This window comes from Arvicanthis niloticus, chromosome 1 (genome assembly GCF_011762505.2).
Source record: "Arvicanthis niloticus isolate mArvNil1 chromosome 1, mArvNil1.pat.X, whole genome shotgun sequence".
Lineage (NCBI taxonomy): Eukaryota > Metazoa > Chordata > Mammalia > Rodentia > Muridae > Arvicanthis > Arvicanthis niloticus.
This window is the reverse complement of record NC_047658.1, coordinates 101,559,611-101,579,415: the sequence shown is the minus strand read 5'-3', so window position 1 is coordinate 101,579,415 and position 19,805 is coordinate 101,559,611. Positions and strand designations below refer to the sequence as shown.

Here is a 19,805-nt window from a genome sequence, read left to right as displayed (position 1 = left end):
TCATCAAAGAAACCCAACAACCTATACACGTGTGAAGAGAACCCACACTTATTACTAATCGATGAAGCAAAAACTCAACAACCTCCTACCACTGCTCCAAAAGAAAAGTGGTGAAAATCAGAGCATTCAGAACATGGCCTCCAAATTCTGTGTAGACAGCAGCTACTGGTGAGCACATCTGACCCCCTCCCCCATCTCACCTCACCCCCATAAAAATCAAGAGCCCTATACCCAATGCCTGAAGACAGCTGTATCCCTGCACAGCAGAACACACACAAGCCCTCCTGGCAACAGGATCCTGGAGACTGGAGCTGAGACCACCTGAGCTTCCTTTACTGTCTGCAGAACACAAGGCAATACCCAAAGGGCAGACAAGGCTAAGACTAAAGAGACTCAGACAAAAGAGCAAAACAAGATAAAGAAGAGGCCATGAGACAGGAACGCTATAACACACCCACCTAAGGTAAAAGAGACACAACACACATAGGCCAAGAACCCAGTCATGAGAAAGGGTTTGGTAGTGATGTCTGGCTTGTTTTCATTTTGGGGACAGGGGTATTTTTATTGTTTGGAGGGCCTGAGTTATAGCAGTCAGAGAGAAATCTTTGACCTAGCATAGCTAGCTGGCAGTTTCTTTTTGTAATGGCATTTCTAAGCTAAGTGCTTCCGGCACGTTCTGAACAAATTATTGCTTCATCAAGCAGGGCCCATTCACCTGTCTCCAGAACCTTCCTACACACACCAATTACAGACACAGCCTCTGCTCATGACACACAAAGTGCCTAAGACAAGCAGGGCCAAGCCATGCTGAGTGACGCATGCAAGAAAATTAAGTGTGAAGAAGAGGGTGTCACCATGGGTATGAAGGGATATGACCAAAGGACAATGAGAGAAAGAGACAAGGCTGGGCAAAGAGAGGCTCAGCTAGCAGATAATACACTTACAAACAACTCCCAGGCAGGGTTTGCTGCTGCCCTTCATGTAGTCAGCCCTTCCATACCGAAAAGAGACACCCACTGGAAAGACGGACATACATAGCAGAAGTACAGTCCTGAGCTCAGGAAGCCCACAGGCCAACATAGGAAGTTGGCCAATCATTTTGGATGAATATATAGCATTATCACTTAGATGTCTGGATTAGTGGGGGTTTGTTATAACAGCTACATCAAAAAAGATAATGTCTTAACCTTTATACAATGCCTCAAGCTTCCCCAGAAAGAGCATCCAGCTCTGGGGAAACGTACACAGCACCAGAGCCCCTTCCTAAGCAGCTGGGACTTGTGTTCACATCTGACTGGTTAGCCCTCAATAGTGGATATGACTGAAAGGAAAGCGCCTGTACTGAGTAGCCATTGGAAAGTCTGCACACCTCCACAGTGCTATAACCTGAAGATAGGTATGTACCTTTCTTGGCTGTATCAGGCCTGTCCAATCTTTTAAAGGTGTTGTTGTCTACAGCACTCATGCTAAGAGCATTCGAGTTTTTACAATTAAAAAGGCAGGCAGAGAAAAATCTCATAATGGTTTAACTACGTTTACTATTTTCTTTCTGTAGGGCTGTACCGGGAGCTGTCCTCACCTGCATATGGCCCATGGGCAGCAGTTAGACAACCTCCACCTCAGCAAGCCTCAGAGAGCAATTAACCATAACTTGGAGGTAAATGTGGTCTTTGAACTGTATGTAATAAAGACTAATCATCTTAAAAGGAGAAGGGAAAAAAGGGAGGTAGGAAAAAAAAAAAAAAAAGGAGCAATCCAGCCCAGCACGGGGCACAGGGAGACTGAGTGAGCGGTTAGATGTCACAGTTTTTGCAGCATCCTATATAAGGATACCCTGGACCATAAAGAAAAAGAAATCAAGATTGATAAACAGGAGAGAGAGAAAGGAGAAAAAGACAGAGAGAGAGAGACAGAGACAGAGACAGAGACCGAGAGACAGAGATAACAGAGACAGAGAGAGAGGGAGAAAGAAAGTGGAGAGGAGAGAAAGGTAGATACTGAGCCAACCTCCAAGACAAGCCATGAGCTGAAAACAGCCTTGGCAGCAGCATCTTTACTTGATGATAAAGTCACCAGGTTTCCGGAAGATGCAGTTAATGTATTTCTGGGACCAGAGTCTACCAAGAAGTTAGCTGCCCAGGAAAGGAAATGCATTTAATGTTAATGCCGGTGGTGGTTAAATCGGAACCCAAACTGGCCTGCAAATTAATCTTGGCTGAAGACTGGAAGTCAAAGTCACTAGCAGATTATTGAGGTTAGAACAAGGCCCACTGATGTGACTGAGGATGGCAGAGTTGAGAGGAGACAGTCTCCTCCAGAAGTAAAGAAGGACAAGGCAGTCCACACAGCCAGGCACCCCAGGAAATCATTAACTATTCAGGAAAGACACCTAGGCTCAGAGTTGAGGACCCTGAGATTCCACAGTCAAGTAGCTAGGGGCAATTAAAAAAATAAAAGAAACCTATCAGCATTTCCCTTCAGATCAGAAAAAGTGTCTGAGATGAGATGCCTGATCCTTCACCTCGACTTAATTTCTCTCTCTGTTTCCTCGAAGCCACTGGCAATCTGTACTGAGAGCAGATAAGGAAATCCAACTGTCAGCTGTCAAAACTGAAAACAAGCAGACGGCACCCATCACAGCCAGCCACTCATCCGCTTTGGGGCTCCTTTTTGCCAGGCTACAGCTGCTTCCAGGCATGTGCCAATAGAGCTGACTCCCCCATCTCCCACACAGTTTGAAGAGTAAACGGTGCAAATGGAATAGAGTTCTGAGTCAGATGAAGAAATAAGGGGCAAGACATGGATTCTTTAATAGGGTTCTGCTTCTCAGCCCTGTCTCTGAGGGACACGGGAGCCAGTCCCTGCTTGCCTGGCTGGCAGAAGCGGAGCACAGCTCACTGCAGTGCAAAGTGGGATGTGAAGACCTCTCTGGAAGTTCAATTTGTTGGTTACTATGAGATGTCTACAATTTCCTCTCTCACTTGTAAGACTTTCACTGAACCCGATCTAAAAGCAATTTGGTTATTTAAATCAGGTCCCGGGACTCAAACTCTGCTTATGGAATCATCTTTTCAGGCAGAAAAGGAAGCCAGCAGACACAGAAACAGCAACCTTAAAAACACTGAGGAGGGCAATGCCTAAAGAGAGAAGAAACAAAGCAAGCCCATCACTGCTGCCACTGCTGCCCCTACACACAGTAACAACCACAGCCGAGTGTCCACAGGCTCACAGGAGGTGCAAGGCTCTAACCATGAAAGCCTCTTGTGAAAACCAAGAGCATCCGAAAAGTCACAATTGCTTCCCTGAACCATATCGCATAGAACTGGTAATCTGTTCACCCTGAAGAAAATGGGGGTCACAGTTAAAGGAAAAGGTCAGTAAATAAAGCATGACAGTTGTAGTTTCCCCCTGAGACACGCTGTTAACAAATCAAAGTGGAAACTTAAAAAAAAAAAAAAAAAAAAAAAAAAAAAAAGCTGGCTGGGCTGCAGTGGTGCTCGCCTTTAATCCCAGCACTTGGAGGGAGGCAGAGGCAGGCGGATTCCTGAGTTCGAGGTCAGCCTGGTCTACAGAGTGAGTTCCAGGACAGCCAGGGCCACATAGAGAAACCCTGTCTTGAAAAACCAAAAAAAAAAAAAAAAAAAAAGACTACTCAAAACACTCATCACACACAATCAGATCAACAAACTGAATTCCCCAAATCTGTTTCTCACCAAGTCAGTTTCAGTCAAAACTTACATACAGCCGGGTGGTGGCACACACCTTTAATCCCAGCACTTAGGAGGCAGAAGCAGGTGGATTTCTACAAAGAGAAGCCCTGTCTTGAAAAAACAAAACAAACTAAGGAAACAAACAAAAAAGATTTACATGTGCAAAATAACAAGCCAGTGAGAGGCATTTAGGGGTTAAAAATAGAATGTTTAGTTTTAAGTTGACCTTAATAAAGCCTCACTGAATTTAACAAATAGCTGCCCCAGCAACCTCTGCCTGGAAGAGCATCTGTCGGTAAGGGAAAGTGTCCTGAGAATGTAGCACCCTGACACTGTGGCAGAGAAGGCCCTGATGTATCCTGAATCCCTGGACCAGGAACATCAAAGGACACTTACCTTCATAAGTTTCTAGGATGTGCACAGTGTCTCCTATTTGTAGGGACAATTCATCTGCTCCCCTAGCATCATAGTTATAAAAAGCTGTTGAAGAGATGAGAAAATGCATTAGCACAAGGAGAAATGATTATTTTCAACATTATGATATATTCAGTCTTGATAAACTCACTTTACTTCCACACACAAAAGGGAAAGGGCACGTCTTACACATTTGTGAATTCATAACTATTCCTAATTCCAAGCAGCACCGCTTTTCTTTATTGTGGGAAGAGAATGTGATTTCTTTGAAGTATGCAATTCTGGGCTTTGGTTATATTCACAATGCAGCTATCGCACCTAATTTCCAAAATGTTTCCCCAACATCACAAAGAAACCCAGTACCCACCCGGCAGTAGCCCCAAGCTTCTTTTTCTGTTGTGTGATAAAATACTGACCAAAAGCAATGTATGTAGGAAAATGTTTATTGTAGTTACACATTGCAGCCATCACTGAGAGAAGCCAGAGCAGAGGCTCAAGTTGAGAACCTGGAAGTAGCAGTTGAAGCAGAGACCTTGGAGAAGTGCTGTTCATTGGCTTGCTCCCAGCCCCAAGTCCAGCTACCTTGCTTATACAGCCAACCTGCCTAGGGGATGGTACTGCCTACAGAAAGCTAGGCCCATCCACTTCCATAGCAATGAAGAAAATGCCCCCACAGACAAGCCCTCAAGCCATTTGGATGGAGGCAACTCTCAGTTGAGGTTCCCTTTTCCAGGTGTATGAAGGTGCCTTCTAAAGCCAACTACGACCGGCATGTTTAGCCCTATCTGGACCACTGTGAGTTTAGCTGACACCGAAGTCCTTCATTGAAGTGGGAGGTGACTTGCTTTTCCTGCAAAGAAGAATGCTCAGCTTCTGAGTTCTTTCTAAAATGTCACAGCAAAGCCACTTGCTCCAGCTCAGAAAACATCTCAAGCATCAAAACACACACATACCTGGAAAATTCCATTTTCTCAAGTATTTCCCCCAAATTCATAAAATGTAAGTGTCCCAACTGGCAAAGTAGGTTGTTACCAGTTATTAAGTTTATTTAGCATTTTATAGTGACTCTTTAACAGGAGATAACGATAGCGGCAGCAGGTAAAGGCAGCCCAGAGCAGATGCTGAACTTCCCCAGTTCAGCACAGCCATATTCTTAAGCCTTTAGGAACCATAAATGCTTTTATATCATGACTGTAAACAGCATCCCTTCTAGCATGTCTACTCAGTTAGAGATCCGGAAAAGAAAAAGAAAAAGTCAGGCATACTAAAAATGAAATAAAATGAACACACTGAGTGTAAATACATCTGGGCATGTGTGAACATGCAAAACGTATACACATAAATTTTTCTTAGTGTTTCCCCACAAAGAACCCTACCTATTCAGAAGCAGTGAAGAGCGGGCCGAGAATCTCATACACACATTCCAAAACCATAAATGTAACTTGGAAATGAGCCTACGGACCCACAATCTTATCTGTAAAGGACAACACAGCTCTAAGATTGGCACATGACCCCAAATCACCAGACAGTCATGATCACAGCACTGGCCGCAATCCTGCACTCAAGTTAATGATGATGACTGAATAACTCAAAAGTTACAGTAAATTAAAACACTCCGAGACATACAAATATCTGACAATGGAATATGGTAGATAAAACAGTGACCCTCTAAAAAAATTACCCCTGAACTCCCAGAACTCTGTGCGCATGTTCCCAACATGGCCAAAGAGGCCACTGCAGTTGTAACTAAGCTTAGGATTTTCAGATGGGGATGTTAATTCTGGATCACATGATTGGCTCAAAGTAATCACAAAGACCCTTGGGACAAGGGCGCAGGATGAACAGTCCAGAATGGAGGTGACAAGGTCCAGATAGTCCTATATGCTGAGTTTATGATGTACATGCTCTGCACAGCCTTTGTGGCCCACAGCCCTGTGTGGACCTGGACTGTGGATCTCCAGAACTGGGGACAGTGATCAGTATGTGTTCCTTTAGGGTTCCAAATTTGTGGGGATGTGCTGGCAGCAAAGGGCGACTGGCAGAAGAAAGAATGTGGGATCCAAATCAAAAGGTTTATTTTACAAGCAGAAGGACCTGAATTCAATCTCCAGACCACACAATTTAAAAAGAAAAAAAAAGCCCAGCTGGATAACCTGTGCTTGTAATCCCTCCCATGGAGAAGTGATCCCTGGGGCTTGCAGGCCAACCAATTTAGCCTACTTGGCAAAGTCCGGACCACTTCAAGACCTGTCACAAAAAATAAGGTGCATGGTGGCTAAGGGATGACTGGCAAAGTTGTCTTTTTGTCTCTATATGGACAAGCAAACATACACATGTGTGTGTGTGTGTGTGTGTGTGTGTGTGTGTACATACACATACAAAAATGTACAAAATGATTGAAAAATGGTATTCTGTAATTAACATATTCACTCCTGAGGGCAGCTGGAACTGGTCTCCACTGCTGGAACATGAATCCAGGCAAGCATATGCCTGTAGTTTTAATTCTCAATGTATATGAGATAAACAAACACACGGGAGCAAAGCTGTTTTTGAGTAAGCTCCCAAAGTAGTCAGTTTAAGGCTTACTCCGTCTTGTGTTCAATCTTTCAACATTGTCCTCTTTGGGAATGAGAGGGAAGGAACACAGGGCCATCTTGCAAAAGGATATGGACAGCAATCAACATCTGGGCTTAACCTGAGGTCACAGCAAAGAGATACAAGCTGGGAGATTTCCTTCATTTTTATGATCTACTAAGGTCCAGGAATTCCTTCCCTGGAGAATATGCTTATCCTGTCTGACTCAGATCTATGCAACTACCTCTGGGCTGTGGGCACATCCATCATTAAGCCCATTTACCTTTATTTGGTGGTGGTAATCGAGTGTGTGTGTGTGTGTGTGTGTGTGTGTGTGTGTGTGTGTGTCTGTGTCTGTGTCTGTGTGTCTGTGTGTTGTGTGTGTCTGTCTGTGTGTGTCTGTGTGTGTCTGTGTGTGCATGTATATGTGTGTATCTGTGTGTGTGTCTGTGTGTGTCTGTATGTGCGCACACATGTGTATGTATGTGTGTGTGTGGTATATGCATATGTGCACATGTATGTAAGGGTGCGCTTACCCATGTGAATACATGTAAAGACCCAAGGTTGACTTTAGAATGTCTTCCTCTATTTTTTTGAGACTGGTCTCTCAATGAAACTGGAAATTTTCTTTTGTGCTAGAGTGGCTGCTCACTGGGTCCCTGGGATCCACTTGTGTGTACCCTATAGCACTGGAGTTACAAGCTTGCACCACCAGGCCTAGCTTTTTACATAAATGCTAGGGACCCAAATTCAGGTCTTTGTGTCAAGCACTATACCCACTGAGCCAACTCCCTAGGCCTCATTCACCTTTTTTTATTGGCCCAGCTCTGGGTGACATCACCAAGTACCAATGCACAGGGACATAAACTTCTCTATTGGACAGTGGAGTCCAGTGGAGAAGCTTGACACGGCCCCTGATAATAAAGATGAGGACGTGTGCAGAGACAAGCCAGTCATAGAGCGCTCCCCCTGAATGGAGGGTTTCCTTATACTTATTCACTTCTTAAGAACTGGCAGCAGCCCAGAGTAAGTATGGATCTTCTTCCCAAAATATGAAATTAGCACTCTGGTCTCTCAAATAGCGTAAGTCTGTCAGAGACCAGGAAAGCAAAGCCATGACCTCTGCTCAAGGTCCTGATCATCTGGAAAACAGCTGTGAGTGATATCACAGCGAATAGTGGCTCAAGAGGAAGAGGGAACTCTTCCAGACACCAATATTGTCGGTCAGACTGATAATGGGTGTTCTAGAGTTGATGTTCCTAGTGATGATGACATAATATTGAGCCACCACAAGTACTGTCACTGCTGTCTATGGCAACGGTGATGATGGTGATGATGGTGATGATGATGATGGTGATAATAACAGTAATGGTGATAGTGATAGCCCTGACAGGTAATATGCACATTCCATGAACCAAGCATTGAGCTACTAATTTACCTCTTTTTAAAACTGCCTAATACCATGAGTATAGAATGTTTTCCATTTCTCTCAATCTAGATTTATACTAGAAGATCACAATACACAGCTTTGAACATGACAAGCAAACAGGTTGTGCCAACAGTGTGCCTTCCTAAGGGCCACCCAAGTCCAAAACACCCTGCTTGTAAATTTCTCAGTCCTTACTAAGAAAATCTCCTTAACAAAAAACTAACTGAACATTCAATCAAACCAACATAAATCACCATGTTTACAAAGCTCTGTGACCTCTTGAGGGGAGGGCACAGAAACAGCACCTAATGTAAGTACCACTGTGGAGAAACAGCAGTCGACTTAACTACTCTCACATGGAAAAACTCCAGTACAGCCCATCGACCCACTTAACAGATGGAAACAGTAACTGTACCTGATTGGTCACTCCTTTAATCTTAGCTAGTGAGAATCCTAGGGTTGGAGGATCACCATCACCGGTTCAAAATCAGTGCAAATTCAAAGCCAACCTGAATTACTCAGTGACTCGTCTCAAAGTAAAAAGTAAAAAGAGAGGAGAGGACATAGCTCAGTGGCAGAGCACTTGCTCGGCAAATGTATGATCCTGGATTTAATCCTGAGTACTGAGAAAGAGGGAGAGTAGAAGGGAAGGAGGGAGGAAGGCAGGGAGGGAGGGAGGGAGGGAGGGAGGTTGGGAGGGAATACTGAGGCCCACACTGTTTTGACAGGCTTCGAGTGGCAGAAGGAGCTGAAGGCAGCCCTACAGCTCCATGTCTTCCCTTCCAGACTGTGTCCCACCCAAACTGCCTGGACAAGCCTCCACAGCCTCCATGAGAGGCATGCACTCTCTCCTCTCCCCCAGCACTGCTGACAGTGTTGCCTTCTGCCCTCATTCAGCCTTTCCTCCAAGAATGGCTACCCGGCACACCATCCCAAGCTCTGTGGGACGGACACCGCCATGTGATTACATCCCACTCGCTCTTCTCCAGCACCACTGCTCCCACACCATGAGCTGTTCCTGCCGCTGAGAAAGGTTTCTTCTCCATACTTCATACTTCATAGCCCCACTTGTCTGCAAGGCCCACCCCTAACTCCACATCCTTGTCCACATCCTAAGTGAATACCATCTTGTTCCCTTTAATCAAAGGTTCTGTGCATACCTAGAATAAGCTGCTTATTACTGAGCCTTCTACCAACTGGGTAGTCCCATGACCTTGCTGAAACGTCTTCCCCTTGTACCACCCCAAACCATGACTCCTCAGAGCAGTGACTCTCAACCTCTCTAATGCTGCAACCCTTTAATACAGTTCCTCCTGTTGTGGTGACCCCCCCCCATGTGTAAAATTATTTTCATTGCTACTTCATAACTGTAATATAGTACTGTTATGAATTGTAATATAAATATCTGTGTTTTCTGATGGTCTCAGGGGACCCCTGTGAAAGGATCACCCCACACTCCCCTAAAGGGGTTGTGATCCACAGGTTGAGAACCACTGCGTTAGATGAAGGAAACATATGTTAGCTTTGAGAGCGCTCAGCAGAAATCCTGACTCAAGCCAGCTCATAAGGTGCCCCCTCGTGAGTGGTTTGCAGTAGCAGGAAAGAAAAGCTTGACCGCTCTTTCATCTTCAGGATGCTCTTGACAAGATCAGGAAACGAGAGGTTTATCCAGTCAACTGTAATTCTGGTTGGGGGTCTACCTATATATGTCTACCCACCCACACTGTATAGAGAACCCTTTCCCAGTATCTAAGATGAAGGTTACCAATTGGCTCAGAGTTCTGTCTGGGTTCCATACACCCTTGCTTGAAACATGGTATCGGGACTTCAGGCAGCAGCTTAAAAGATAATTAAATTCTTTCTTCATGAAAATCTGTGAAAATTAGTTGCTCTGTTTGTGATCTCAGTCCCTTTATCTTGCCTTCAATGGGAAAAATGTTCAAGGGTACTCATAATCTCAGGGCTTGAGAAACCGTCATGGGAGGATGCAGTCCAGGCTCCCTCCCCTCTGTGCTCCTGCAGGCCCATCTGCCACAGCCAGGAGCCTGATATCAACCCAGGAGAGCACAGTGTGCCAACAGTCTCCACTCAGCTTTTCGCAAGACCAGACCCACTCCTAGCTAGCCCGCTATGAAGTAACTTTGAGCCTAAAAAGAGCTGGATCCACAGGAAGCAGTTAGTTAGAAGCCTAGCCTCTAAGGGGTAACCTTTCCCATGCTGGGCCATTCAGAAAATACTGCATAGAAAAAACTCAGGACACACTAAGACATATTCTTTGAAATTGACCTTAAAGGGTGGGGACTGTGAGGGAAGAAAGTTAACTCTCCAGTCATGGAGGACTCAGCAAGCAACACTAGAGATGATGCCTGTGGGAACCCTTGGCATCACCACAAAGAAAGGAGCACATACATCAGTTACCAGGGGGCTGCAAGCTGGAATTCCTCAACTGTCCCTTTAAAAGGAGACACTGCTCCATTTACCCCCAAGTCAAGAAGCTGGCAGAGGCCACAGGGCAGGGCTGGATCACCCAATCATTTCTAACCCAGTGATTCATCCCTCAAAGACCTAATGGTGACATACTGGGACAAATGTCTAATGCTCCTGGCACACAACAGATCCTCTAACACCAGGTGGGAAGAAGGAAGAAGACTGTCAGGAAGATTCTGAGAGCCAGGCAGAAATGGTAGTGTTCAAAGTACTGTTGCTAAGATGTTTGAAAGATAAAAATAAAAACCAGACCAGTGAGCTGCTTCCGTCTGTGAAGGCATTCATGGTATGAGTCTGACCCCCAGAAGAGAGAGCTGACTGTACAAAGTGGTCCTCTGACCGCAGAATATGTGCCATACACACATATGCCCACACTAATAACAAATGCTTAAAGAACAAAAAGAATGAAATGGGGGGGTGGGGGGAGAGTAGCTGCCCTCAGGAAACTATAAGGTGCAGGTGCTGCAGAAAGGAATGAAGAGACATGAACAAATGTAAAGGTATCCATAGTAAGGCACTCATGGTCTTGGAGAGAAAGATTTCAAACTGTCAGCGTGTCAGTGGCGTCCAAAGCAATCTAAAGCTCGGCGTAGTTCCACTGAAACCCCACAAACAGAAGCATCCATCACTCAGACTCAAGAGTCGCTAGGAGGGTATAGAAAAAGAAAAACAAAGCTGGGCCCTCCCGTTTCCCTGACTTCAAAGCCACAGCAACAGTGTGGTACAGGCATGGACACCAACACAGAGATCAAAGGACAAGGAGAGAGCTCTGCACACAGGACAAGCAATTTGAACAAGGCTTCAAGACCATCTCCTAGGGAGAGGTCAGATTTCAACAGATGGTAGTGGGAATAACTGGATACCTAAGTAAAAGTCAAACAACCCACAAAGCTGGATCCCCCTGAGCATCACAAAAATTAAAAAGCTAGAAATGCCTCAGGAGTCAAAACTGCAAAATTCTTATTGGCAAGACATGACATTAAACCTGGAAGACTTGTTGGATACACTACCAAACACAGACAACAAAAGGCAAAATAAAGAGATTGGATGTCATCAAAGTGAAAAAGAATACATCAGAAGATGTAATTCATAAAACCCACAGAATGAGAGAAAACATTTGCAGTTCTAATAAGATGTAGTGTGTTGACTGTGGAAACGATTTTGGGGCCAGTGAGATGGCTCAGTTTGTGAAGATGCCTGCTGCCAAACCCGAAGACCTAAGTCTGATTCTCAGGATGCACAGGGTAGAAGGAGAGAATCCTTCCTATAAACTGTCATCTGACCTCTACATATACAACATAGCATGTGCACATGAAGACAGGCACACACGCGTGCACACACTCACACACACTGTGGCACACACTATACCATGGCATATGTGTGCTTCACCCACAAATTAAATAAATGTTTTGTAAAACTTCCTACAAAAATCAACACCAGAAGCTGTTTTAAAATGGACAAAGACTTGAACAGAGATTCCTCCAGTGAATATAGGCCAATAGGCTCCTCATGCAATCATTCAAAAACCACAAGAAGCTATGGCCTCACAGGCACAGGACTACCATTACCCAACTATTAAAAGCAAAGTCTTAGTGAATGTGAAAATCTCAACCTTACATAGGTGGCATTGACAAGAATACAAAACAGTTCAGCTGCCACAGAAAACTGAATGACCATGACCTAGCAATGTGTACTCATGACTATAACCAAAGATCTAAATCCAATGTGTATATACCAAATATGTACACACCTGATGTGCAAATAACCAGGTGAAATACAAAGCAGACCACTCGTGTTTATGGGTGCACTATTTACAGTAGTCTAAAGACGGGTATGACTCCAGAAACCTGTCCATCAACAGAAGATAAAACATATCTGATATATCCAGCAGACTTCCACTCGGCATTATGGGAAAAAAAACATTTGAGCATATTTTGCAACATTTACAATCAGTGAAAGGAAACAATCTCAAACATCGAGCGCTGGGAGAAGGCGAGTCAGTGTTGAATGACAGCTATACTGAGGAAGATGAGGGGCGCTCTGGAGACACATGTTAAAACAGTTACCCATCAACCAGAATATGCTTAACAAGCCAGAATTGGCTGCTTTCAATTGATCTAAGTGGCAAATTTTACATGATGGATTTTTTAAAAAATCACAATTTAAACAAAAATAAAGATGCAATGAGAAGGGTACAAGGCCCTGTGAGAGATGCCTTGACAGACTGGCCATGGACCACTAAGCCAGAACCATAAAGCATCCTCAGGTTCCCTATGCAAACTCCAGTGGCTTGGGCAGCCTCCCTACCCAGTTTAGGGCACCAGATTCAAAGAAGAAAGGGACACAGGAAACTAGGGGAGAGGTGGCCAACACCAAAGCTCACCGAAGTTGCATTTCTCTGCATAGGCTGCTCACGGAATGTCCCGGATTCTCTGAGGAAGGAAACTACTTTCAGAGTCACCGTGCTCCTCCTACAGGGTTCATTACTCTTTCAGGCTCCTATATTTCTTTCTTAGGAGTACAGACGTTGTTTCCCTGCCAATAAAATCCCCTGTGGCCATATTTCATGAACTGTTTGGATATTAGAATCTAGAAACTCATCTAAATAATTTTAAAAAAACAGAGCAGGGCATGGCAGGATAAAGCCGCTGTCATTTGTTATTCAATATTTCTTTCTGCCTTTTAAACGGAAACAGGTGGATGGGTGGTGGAGATAAGGGCATGAGAGGGAAAATATGAAAGTCTTTGCTCCAATTCTAATTGAACTGACAGACACAATTCAAAGACATTTTAATATCTATCTTCAGAATAAAATATCACTGTCTGCCTTATCTTATTACTATCTGGTCCACAAGGCCACAGTGCCAAAATGGACAGGTCCACAGGAAGCATGGTGGGCACTGGGGAATGGCAACTTTATTGTTTTTCCATGGTAGAAAAAGTAAAATCCTGCATTTCTACTTTTCCAGATTTCATGAAGTCAGTCCTAGAATAGAAAATTCCCGTCCTCACATCAATGGACTTGTGAAAGCCCACCCACAAAGAAGAAAGAACTCTGAAGGATGGGGAACTGGCTCCACAGAGAACCTGAGTTCAATCCCTAGAGACTCATGTTTTAAATAAATAAATAAATAAATAAATAAATAAATAAATAAATAAATAAAAGCAAGCTAGACTTGCCAATAATCCCAGCACTAGGGAGTCAAAGGCAGGAAGTTCCCTGAGGCTTAATGGCAGTCAGTGTGGCCTATAGGGCAAGCTCCCAGCCACTAAGAGATCCTAACATTAAAAAGAGTACAGAGTACCTAAGAAATGATGAGCTGCACTCTGACTTCCACATATATACTGCACATGCACATGCACACTCACATGCATGCATGCCTGCACACATATACACACACACACCTAGGCTGGGGGGCGGTGGGGGGGGAGAACTTGGCTGAGGGCAAACATATCTACTCTTGCACTGAATTTTGTTCAGTGGCAAAGAGATGGAAAGACGAGATAGGGAGGAGATCTAATCGCTTTAATCACCTTCTTCAAGACAGAACAACAGAACACAGGCGCTTCTCAAGTGTCCAGGCGCTTGCTCCTTGGGTATGGGCACTGCAAACCAGCAGCCACTAAGGACAAGACCCATGGACTCCAACATGAGAGTCCCCCGCAGTGAAGAGTTCTAGTGGAGAACAGGGCAGCCAGGGCCTCCATCCTACTCACTGGGCTATAATCCTGGCGAGGAGCTCCATCTCTAAGATCTGTCAACCTGGTCCTACATAAAAGGCACTGTTTTATAATAAGACTGAGACCTGGGATCTCCTGGGCAGAGACAAGCTGGTCTCTACCATGGGAACAGACAAGCTCAACTCAGAACCATTTGTGTGAGAATACTTGGTGATGATGTCACTTTGCCATATATCCTGATTTATCTTCCTGAGTATCAGAAAAACTTCAAATGTCTTGTCCTGCAGAGAACTTTCTCTTCTCCTCACCAATGTCAAATCACAAAGTCTAAAATGAATGGTAACCAATAAGGGGAAAAGCAAAGAAACTTTCCAGAATGCTGTTTAGCTCTTCTTTCTTTCTTTCTTTCTTTCTTTCTTTCTTTCTTTCTTTCTTTCTTTCTTTCTTTTGTGTGTGTGTGTGTGTGTGTGTGAGAGAGAGAGAGAGAGAGAGAGAGAAAGAGAGAGAGAGAGAGAGAGAGAGAGAGAGAAGATGCATATAGTGGGCAGAAAATGGTATTAGATCCCTTGGTGCTACAGACACTTGAGAGTAGCCTGATGTGGGTTCAAACCTGAATCTTCTGGAAGAGCAGCAAGCATATAACCACTGAGCCATCTTTACAGACTCATTTTCTAATTAGTTCCAACCCAAAGGTTTTATTTATTTATTATCTGTAAGTACACTGTAGCTGTCTTCAGACACCCCAGAAGAGGACATCAGATCTCATTACAGATGGTTGTGAGCCACCATGTGGGTTGCTGAGATTTGAACTCATAGCCTCCAGAAGAGCAGTTAGTGCTCTTAACTGGTGAGCCATTTCACCAGCCCTAATTGGTTATTTTAATGAGAAACTATGCACGTAGTTCAAATTTTATATGTCTAGAAGTTTACAGGCAAAGCCAGCAATCAAACAGGGGAAGAGTCCACGCTACTTTGTGGAGAGATGAGTCTCTCTCTACATCAGAACACAAAGACACCCATGAACCACCCACCTCAAACCTGTGTCCAGGGATCCCTTCTGCCTGGCCTGGCCAGCCCCTGTCAGCTCAGTATAAAAACCTTCTCACATACTGTCTGCAGTGTCTCTAAATACTCTGACAAGTCAGTACCAAATGCTGCCTGTGTGTTACCGCTCACTGCCTGTCATTAGCCAAATCCAATAAGCACAGAAGAGAGTATACAGAAGGTGCCATCCAGTACCACACTCCACAACATTACCGAGACTCTACTGTTGACATGACTCCCTTCTCTGCCACCCAGTGCCCTCCTCTCACAACTATGCTTCACAGTACCCAACACACAGGGTTTCACAGAGCTGTACTGATTCATCAACAAAGGACTTCAAGGTGACATAAACATGGCCACAGTTCTAACCCTACTATTAGCTTTAGTTCACACATATAGAGCTAACCTGGGGCATGACCAGGGGAGGCACTTCCAAACGTCTACCCAGACATGTCCTGAAGGCCCAGCCTCCACACTGCAGCACGCTTCCTGTCACCTGGCCAAGGAGTACCAAGGATCCCCCAAGGGATGTGCCCAATGAACCACATTAGTAAGTAAGGGACACAAAGGCCAGCCACCTGGCCTCCTTCCCATGAACACCAGCAGGCAACCAACCATCCCTGTGAGAGTCCTAATGGGACCAAACAGCAAGTCCAACTAACACAGATATAGTTCCCAATCTGTTGAAACCTGGAAGGAACCACACATACACTGGGTACTAACACTGTGGTATCAACAGACAGACAAAGACAGCCTTTCCCTGTATCAGCAGTTCCTGAACTTCCATATTAGCTACACAATCACCTCCTGCCTCCTGAGTCCATCAGAGACGGCACAGACATCAGCAAATATGGCAGATGCCAAGGTTCCTGTTGTGGTACCCATGCATGGCACCTCCCTCCCTTTCAAACAATCCTCCACTGAGCTGGCTCATGCAGACCACAAGTTTCAATAGATGCTGCCTCCTGCCTCCCATCTTGCCAAAAGAACACCAGGATTGCAGACACATTCTACCGTGTCTGGCTTTACATAGGTTCTAGAGATTCAAACTCAGGTCATGGTCCTCTTGGTCCACTGAGCCATCTCCCTTGCCCAAATATGTATGTTTGAATGAATATGTCCAAATGGATATCTCAGATAATCAGATCCATGATTTTATATACGATGCAAACCAAAGTAAGGTAAGTTCTGAGACGCTCCTGTGGTGAGGTAGAAAGTAGAGGTAGGAGAACCCCGGGAAGCCTGTGGGACAGGGAATGTGTATTCTGCAGCTAACAAAAAGAGAGCCACCTTTCATACAAGGTGGGAAACAAAGACTAACAGTCAAGGCCATCCTCCAACCTCCAATATGGGCCCCCGCTAGGTAACTATCTAATATTAGGTATGACCTTTGTCAATTCTTGATAGTCACACACATGGAAGCACAAGTCTATCTTCATGTCTGACCTACTTACCTGACCTTTTGAGATACACACATGTTCATTTTCGTTACATAAAATATGTCACCATGAGTTTACCCATTTCCCTGATGAAGGGCATCTAAGGTACTTGCTGTGGAGGTTTTACAAATAAGGATACAATTCCATCTTTAACCTTTTTGAGAACCTGCTTTCAACCATTAGAAATTCACCCTTGACCAGGGTTGTGATGCACACTGTAAAAGCATCTAGGAGCAGCTCTAAGTCCCCCAAAGCTTGAGGAGCCCCACCACCCATCCTGCAAGTCAGTGAGGAAACAGCAGTGGTGGGAGTCTCTGGACAGAACTCTCTTATTACCAAAGACGAATTTTGATTCTCTATAGTCTGTTGAAATTCCTCCTGTGCAGTGTTACATTACTTAGCTTTGATAAAAAAAATAAAATAAAATAAAATAAAATTGAAGATTAAAAAACAATCAAGCCCTCTTTGAGATAAACAATAACGTGGGGCACACAGGGGTGTTAATGAAGGAGCTGCACAGAGGCTGCTGGCGACAGCCCTCCCTGCAGCTCGCCTCTGCGCAGAGCTCAGAGCAGCTTCCAGTCATTCTTCTTTCAGTAAGATGACTTGTCAACATGCCAAGTCCTTTGCCTCCTCCTTCGATGATGAGCAATCTCCTCAGAGAGCAGGCTCCCTTCACACTATTTGCCTACTGTGTATTCAATGAGTAAGACAGGAGGCACGTGTGTCCTGTACCTGAGAAACAAAGGACCTCTCTACACTACCTCCCTGAAGCAAATCTTACCCTCGGCTGCCTCCCTGTAAGGTTCCACTTCAAGGCTAGCAGACCTGTCATTCTAGCTGAGACCAGCACTGGGACCTGAAGGACCAACAGAAGCTCAACCCCAAGCCTCAGCTCTGCACCTTTGGTGCAGTTTCTCACTGTGTGAAACAGAGTGACAAGAGTTACCACAGCACCAGTGGGTAAGTCTGAGGTGTCGCCCAGGAGGTAGTACCAGTCAGTGTCACTCCAAGCCTGTACTCACTGAACAATACCTTCAGCTTAAGGAGGGAACAGGGGTGCCAGGAAGGGGGCTCAGTGGGTTCAGTGCTTGCTGTGCAAGCATGAGGACCTGAGTTTGGGTTCCCAGCACTTACACAAAAGCCAGGCATCGTAGACACATCTGTAAACCTGAAACTGGGTGATAGTGATTGGCTCAGGGTTCAGAGAGAGACCCTGTCTCAAAACATAAGGGAGAAAGTGATCCAGAAAGATGTCAAATGTCAACCTCTGCACTCTATCAGTATACATATAAGCACATACACAGCATATAACATACAGAGAGAGAGAGAGAGAGAGAGAGAGAGAGAGAGAGAGAGAGAGAGATTTATGAGGAGCTGTCCCCCCATAGCACAAAGGCAGATGAATGAGACACTCCAGACATCTGCATCCTACATCCTCCTTCTGGCCCCTGCCCTACCCCTCAGGACCTCTCTTCCTGTCACCATGGCCCAAATGAGGGTGTTCATGTCTACCAAATGCTTATAGGACTATAAGATGCAGAGCTTCCATGCATAAAGGTACAAGGTCACTCTTAGAGCCTAGAGGTCAGAACCAGCACAAGCCTCACTCTTCAGGGTTAATCCCAGGATTTCCTAAGCATTGGCTGAGGCAAGGGGGCACTGTGGGGGGACAGGGGGCAGGGGAGCCGGTGTTGCCCTGCTGGGATATATTTGCATACTCGGATGCTAATGGCCCAGTAGCCCACACACTGCCCTCTTGTTCCCAGGCAGAATCAACACTGGGCACTGGCAGCTGGGGCTTGTCCCAGATGCTCTGCTGAGGAGAAGGACAGCCAGCCTGCACTTCAGAAGGACCCATGCCAGCATAGACTGAGGGAGAAAGCCCAGGGCCTGGTTTTGTTGGACAAGGCACCTGTCTTTTCTGTCTGCTGTATAAGGAATGAGGGCTAGGCAGAACTAACACCTGCCTCCAGCCCTGTGAAGTGAGCAGCCAGTGCACAACCCTGGCTCCCAGAGGACACAAGACAAATCTTGCCTTAGTTAATCGCTTGATAAATTTGTCTTTCCTGGACAGTGCCCAAAAACACAGAGAAGACAGTGTGCAGTAATTGGGAGTAGTGTTTGTGGTGGGCTGCCTGGACACAGAGGGCAAAGAAACACTCACGAGCATTATGTAACGGGGACTCTCGGGAGTGAACACAGAGAACTGAGCAACTGAGACCTGTAAAGAATCACATCCCGCCTACAGTACACCGCCCAAACAGACACTGGGAACCTGGTGCATGGTGGCATACAGCTGTAACGTCAGTGCTGAGAAGACAAAACCAGAGGTGTCTTGAGTTCAAGACCAGCCTAAACAAATAAGCAAGACCCTGACTACAAAGAGTAGACAAATACATTCAGGTCCTAGACCTGCCAAGGACTTCCCTTAGACCTGGAAAGCAAGGGCCTTTGTCTTCAGCAGGCTGGGAAACCTAATCTTAGCCAAACCCCTGTTCTCTAGCATGAATGGCATTCCGCAAAACACCCTGCCAGCCCATGATGGTGCTTATTTCTGACACTGGCTACATCGCAGAGCCCAGTGCAAAATACCAGTGCAAAGTCTCTTATTTGATAGTTGTTATAAACTTCAAACCGGGACTATAATTAAAAAGTTCTAATACAAGCATCTGAAGAAGCCAGAACCCTTTACAGATAGATTGCATACTGTAAAGAGGCTTCTAGGGAAGCTACTTTAACAGTTCTTCCAAAAATTAAGCATAGAATTACCATAGAGCTGGGTATGGGGGCCTACACCTGTCATCTTGTCACTCAAAAGGCTGAGGCAGGAGAATTGCTAGCATAGTCCATACAAGTACCAGACCACCCTGGGTAACCTACTGTGCTGCTTCCAAAGCCCAAAAAAGAATTACCAAATGATTTAGCTGATGTGGGCCTAACAACATGAACGAGCCGACCACCCATGAACTTGAAAGGCCAGCGAAAAGCAGGGACTGTCAAAGAGGAAAAGCCTACATATATGTT

The 19,805-nt window shown here is 45.1% G+C and overlaps 1 protein-coding gene across 2 annotated transcripts in view; it reads right to left on the bottom strand.

The window, feature by feature from the left end:
• Dock1 (dedicator of cytokinesis 1) overlaps window positions 1-19,805 on the bottom strand; it is a 503,223-nt gene that overhangs the window by 443,209 nt on the left and 40,209 nt on the right. For both annotated transcript variants that reach the window (XM_034495028.2, XM_034495020.2), the window contains exon 2: window positions 4,107-4,190. In XM_034495028.2, the coding sequence (XP_034350919.1) occupies window positions 4,107-4,190 (84 nt within the window). The remainder of the gene's footprint in view (window positions 1-4,106; window positions 4,191-19,805) is intronic.